The 6,000-nt window shown below is 41.8% G+C and overlaps 1 protein-coding gene across 2 annotated transcripts in view; it reads right to left on the reverse strand.

Annotated features, from left to right (window-relative positions):
• Window positions 1-5,765, reverse strand: part of TIMM44 (translocase of inner mitochondrial membrane 44) — a 53,513-nt gene extending 47,748 nt beyond the window's left edge. Inside the window, exons 1-2 of one of the 2 annotated variants that reach the window (XM_044672581.1) lie at window positions 5,704-5,765; window positions 1,697-1,801 (exon numbers count right to left, since the gene is read on the reverse strand). In XM_044672581.1, the coding sequence (XP_044528516.1) occupies window positions 1,697-1,801; window positions 5,704-5,745 (147 nt within the window). In that variant the 5' untranslated portion in view covers window positions 5,746-5,765. Of the gene's footprint in view, window positions 1-1,696; window positions 1,802-5,703 lie in introns of those variants that run through there. The other variant, XM_044672590.1, reaches the window with a different exon arrangement.
• Window positions 5,766-6,000: the final 235 nt, after the last annotated feature.

Below are 6,000 nucleotides of genomic sequence, written 5' to 3' on the forward strand. Positions count from 1 at the left end.
AGTCATTCCCCAATTGATAAATGGTCAAAAGATATGAATAGGCACTTTTCAGATGAAGAAATTAAAGCTATCAATAATCATATAAAAATGTTCTAAATCCTTCTTGATTAGAGGAATGGAAATTAAAACAACTCTGAGGTATCACCTTATACAAAGCAGATTGGCCAATATGACAGTAAAGGAAAATAATAACTGATGGAAGGGAATTAGGACATATGCGTTGCTGGTAGAGTTATGAATTGATCCAACCATTCTGGAAGGCAATTTGGAATTATGCCCAAAGGGCTTTAAAAGAATGCATATCTTTTGATCCACTACTAAGTCTGTATCACAAAGAGATTTTTTTTAAATGGGAAAGAACATGTTTGTACAAAAATTTATAGCTGCACTTTTTGTGGTGGCAAAGAATTAGAAACTAAAAGGTTGTCCCTCAAACGGGGAATGGCTGAACAAATTGTGTTATATGATGGTGATGGAATACTATTGTGCTATAAGAAATGATGAACCTGATAATTTCAGAAAGAACTAGAAAGAATGACAAGGCCTGATGTGGAGTGAAATAAGCAGAACCAGGAGAATATTATATACATTAACTGAAATACTGAAATGATCAAATATGATAAGACATAAGATGAATGGCAATACAATGATCCAGGACAATTCTGAGGGACTTATGAAAAAGAATGCTATCCATCTCTAGAGAAAGAACTGTTGGAGTAGAAATGCAGAAGAAAACATGATTTATCACTTGTTTATTTGGGTATATGACTTGAGGTTTGGGTTTTATAAGATTATACTCTTATAAAAATGAATAATTTGGAAATGTTTTGAGTAATAATACATGTATAACATAGTGGAATTGTTTGTCAACTCTGGGAGGGGGGAGGAAAGAGGAGAGGGAGACAACATGAATCATGTAACTTTGGAAAACATGTGTAAATTTATTATTGGAATAAAGATAAAATTAAAAATAAATTAAAAAATAAAAAAACTTTCCAGTTACAGCTACAATGCCATGAAGTCCAAGTCCCTTAGCCATGCATCTTAGGCCCTATATCGTTTGGCTCTGACTTCTTATTCCAGATTTTCTTCCCTACAAATGAGACTCTTACCCAAATTCAGTACACATTTCCTACTTCTCATCCTACTCCTCTTTCTACTTGAACCCCTCTACAATCTCCATATCCATCCTTCAAGGCCCATCCCCAAGCCAGAATGGATTTCCTCAACCTGCACTTGATATGTATCTCTCTCACATAGATTCTTGTTGTCCCACCTACTGGACTGTAAGCTCTATAAGGGCAGGGACCAGGCCCTACTCATCTCTTTATCCACTCCCCACTGCCACCCCCACCCCCAGCATCATGGGCAGCATCCTGCAAATGACAGGTGCTAAGTCAGTCAGTATGTACTGAATAAAATTTGAATATAGCATGATTACATACAAGGTCACACAATTCTGGGTTTGTAGAAACAGACTGCTGCCGCAAACTCAAGTAGCATACTACCTTGAAGAGTGAATACTCCATGTAGATACATGATAAGCATCCTCTAGGAGCTTTAACTTTTGTGATGGCAATTTTCTCACTAACCCCACCATTCCATACCACCAGAAGGGATCACTTTTTGATCTCTCCCAGGACTCTTCTTCGCCTTCCAAGGTCCTGGGAGAGCAGAGAAAATCTGATTCACTTACCAGCGACAGTTCTAAGCCTGGACTGCATATTCGATAGACAGGGCCATTGGACACTGGCATGGGGCACCAGCCAGAGAGAAGCTGGGTCCCACTGCCAAGGCATCTCTAAAATCAGGGAGGAGAGAGTAAAAAAAGGACAGGAATTATTAGTTTACTTCTGTGGGATGGAGGACTGGAGGAGAGGCTAAGTAAGAAGAATCTTTTTATTAATCTGTCCTATCCCTAATAAAGAACAAGGATGAAATATGATTAGAAACTGTGTAAAGTATACTCTGGCTCCTAAGTCACAAGAGGAGTGGAAGCTATGGACGATCACTTGAGGCCAACAGAATTTGTTTAGTTTGGGTAAAAGGTGATAGCTTTCTTTGCGATTTATTTAAATCCTCATTTCCCCCTTTCCCCCACTAGCCTCCCTTTCCCATTATTTGCTGCTAATTTTAACTGGTAAGATATCTGAGAGAAAACTTATTAAATGTATAATGTCTATAAAAAACAAGTCCTTGAATCACACCAAAACAGTTATTTTTACCCATATTAACAAAACTTACCTAAACTATGAAATGGTTTCCAGTGCAAAGATAGGGAAGATTTCAAGATTTCCTAACTCCCAAACTCAGAATTCTACCCATTTATTTACCATGTAAATTTGAACCTGAGAACTGAATAGGCATCTTATGATTTAGTGTGAAGCAGAGTTGATTAGAATATCTCATTCTGGTAGATTTCGTGTAACCTTGGGGAAAAAAAAATCACTACTTCTCTAGATCTCATTTTCTTTATTTATAAAATGAAGGAGCTAGAGGACATAATGCCTAAAATACATACTAACCCCTCCCATTCTAAATTCTTAGGTCCTTCAGCCTAAAGCGGGCAAAAAACTATCAATGAAAATCTTTAGTCAAAAACCTTTTCCTTCTGCTGCCCTTTCTTCATCCTCTCAGGTTCCTTTCATCTATTTCTGCCTCTACTGGCAAATTATGTCCTTGCTATATCTACTAGTTCCACCTCTCCAACCTTGCCTTCTGTTCAAAGAAACAAATAGGAGACAGAATTCATTGTGCTTCCAGGTGTGTAGTTCTAATTTTCTCTCTTGTCAGACTCTGAAGACATATAAGTTTTTGTTTAAGAGTACAAGGAGGCAGTGAGATGGGCCCTGATGGTAATCTCAGTTCTACCTATAATCTTATATGTGATCTGAGCAAGTCCCCTCCCTTCCTTGAGCCTCAGTCCCCATCCTCAACTCTTTTCTTTAACTAGTTGTAGAGAACCCTTGGTCTCTCCTGTTTTCATCTAATGCATTTTGATCAGGCCTCTAACACCACTAGATCCACTACTTCTGACTTCTTAAGTATCTTGAAGCTCAGTGATTCGATTCTATGACATTTTTATGTTGTATAAACAGCTACAGGAGAGACTAAATGAATCATGTCAGGTTTAGGGTGAGCTAGGTTCATGCTTAGTATGTTTGAATTTGTTGCTGAAGGGCTGGATAAGGAGAGGGAGTGGGTACAGAGTCTGATCCTATTCCATGATGCATTGTAGGACAATAATACAGCTCCCTCATTTTACAGAAATTCTGAGGCAGATGTAAACCTTCTCCTCCAGTGACATAGTATCCCCTCACATAGAACGCAACAACAAAATTACATAAGTTTAGAATTAGAAGGAACCATAGGAACCATCTAGTTCAATCCATACCTGAAAGAACTCCCAATTTAACACACATGGCAAATGGTCATTCTAGACTATGCAAGACGACCTTCTATGATAGGGAACTCAATGCCTTCTGAGGTAGACCGTTCCATTTATGGATAACTATCATTGTTAGTCTTAACTCTTTGCAATTTCCATGTTTTGCTACTGGTTTTACCCTCTGAGGCCAAATAGAGATCAATTCCTTTACCATAGGACAATATTTCTGATATTTGAAGGCAGGCATCATGACTCTATACCTACCCTGATCTTTTTCTTCTTCAGATAAAACCTATTCAATTCCTTCAATCGATCCTCTTAAAATGGACATGATAGGGGGCAGCTAGGTGGCTCAGTGGATTCAGAACTAGGCCTAGAGATGGAAAGTCCTAGGTTCAAATCTGGCCTCAGGTACTTCCTAGCTGTGTGACCCTGGACAAGTCACTTGGCTCCCATTGTTTAGCCCTTATGGCTCTTCTGCCTTGGAACTAATACTTAGTATTGATTCTAAGATGGAAGGTAAGTGTTTTAAAAAAAAAATGGACACGATACATCTTAACAATGTCCTTTCTTAAGATGAGGTGCCCAGAACTGAATATAATACTTTAAATACAATCAGATAAAAACCAATGAAAAATCCTTAGGAAGCCCTGTCAGAACCAGGGAAGTAAGGCTGGCTTTGGACACAAAAAACTTCAGATACTATTTAATCCAACAGGAATTCCTTCTACCATCAACCCAACAAGTAATCATTTGATCTCTGTTTGCAAACTTCTAGTGAGGGGAAAACCAGCACTTCCTATGGCTATTCCTAAGCCTATTCCACTTAAGAGTTAACTCTTAACTTTTAGGAAGTTTTATTTATTCTAAGTTAAGTGTGCCTCCCTAGAATTTATACCCAAAATGCTCCTAGCTCTGATCCAAAGACAATCAATACAAGTCTAATCTGTCTTCATCAGAGCTCTTTAAATATTTAATTATATATATATAGAGAGAGAACTTGGAGGATATATATATATATATATCTCAAGTTCTCTCTTCTCCAAATTAAAGATTCCAGTTCTGAAGTGGTCCTATATTATGGACTGAAGATCCTTCACCATCCTCTTAACATGCTTTAGCTGGACAATATTCTTAAAATATAGTGTTGAGAACTGATCAGAAAACAAAGACAGATGACTATCATCTTTTATTCAGGGCCCTATTTCTCTCTCTTTAAAAAAACCCTTACCTTCTACCTTAGAATCAATACTGTGTATTGGTTCCAAAACAGAAGGGCTGTAAGGACTAGACAACTGGGGTTAAATGACTTGCCCAGTGTCACACAGCTAAGAAGTGCCCGAAGCCATCTTTGAACCCAGAACCTCCTGTCTTTGGGTTTGGTTCTCAATCCATTGAGCCAAGTAGCTACATCCTTCTCCCCACTTATTGCAACCTGACAGTCTTTTTGACAAACATGTCACAGCACTGGGGCATACTGAGCTAAATTAAGTCTCCTGTGAAATCCCCCAAAGTTCTACCCCAACAACAGTTGCCATCTTATCCTTATGAAAATGACATTTTCCAACTGAAATGTAAGTTTTTATATTCTGACATCACCTTCCCCCTCATTTTCTCCTTGTTGGCCCTAGCCTGGGCTTTTGCTATAGGAAAGATTGGCAGGAGTAGTCTTGAGTTTATCCAAGTCTAAAATAAGACATCATAGCATAGGAGGAAAAGTAGTAAGCTTGGATTCGAATCCCAGCCTGTCAATTACTATTAGCTGTATGACCTTGGGCAAACCCCTTCCCCTGTAAAAGGATGGCTCTGGAGCCAAAAGCCTCGAGTTCCAATCCTGTCTTTGCTGGGTGACCTTGGCAAGTCCCTTCGCCTCTGCGGGCCTCAGTTTCCTCATCTGTAGAAGGAGGCAGCTGGTTGGGATGGGCTCTGCGATGACCTCAGTTTCCTCGGTTGTCGTACCTGCGGGCGACGGGCCCCACGACCTCGGCGGCCCCTTTCCGAAAGTCGTGTTGCGAGGCATCAGACCTCCCCATTCAGGCCACGAAAGACGCTAGTCTCAGGGAGACCAAAAGCCCGGTTCGCCCCAAGGTGACGGGGAAGGTCGGGGCCGGAGGGACCCAGGCCCGACCCCCACCACAACTGCAGCCTCGCTCCGAGCACTGGCCAGCTCACCCACCCCAAGCCCTGCCGGAGCTTGCCGCTCGGCCCCGCCCCTTGGGAGCCTCGGCGTACACAGGCCCGGCCCAGGACCGAAAGCGCCCCTTCTTTCTCCTCCTATCCTTTTCCCTCCCGTCTCCGCTAGCCCGGAATCTCACCCGAGAGCAGCGGCACCAGCCACCCCTTATTGCCGCCGCCATGTTGGAGAAGGCCGTGTGACCTTCCCGCGGCGCGACTGAATCACGTCACTACCCGTCGCCCCAAGGAGGTTGGCCCAGGGCGGGGCCTGGGGTATTGGGCCACAAAAACCTCACTTGTGGAAGGCCAGTGCGCGCGTGCGCAAACTCGGCCTCCTAGACTGCGACCTCTGCTGGCGGAACAAATCGGCGAACTTGAGCTGATTGACAGAAGCGCTGACATATAGAAAAGCAAGCCGGCTGACCCGACTAGAGCAA

The sequence above is a fragment of the Gracilinanus agilis genome, chromosome 1 (assembly GCF_016433145.1).
Source record: "Gracilinanus agilis isolate LMUSP501 chromosome 1, AgileGrace, whole genome shotgun sequence".
In the NCBI taxonomy this organism is placed as follows: Eukaryota; Metazoa; Chordata; class Mammalia; order Didelphimorphia; family Didelphidae; genus Gracilinanus; species Gracilinanus agilis.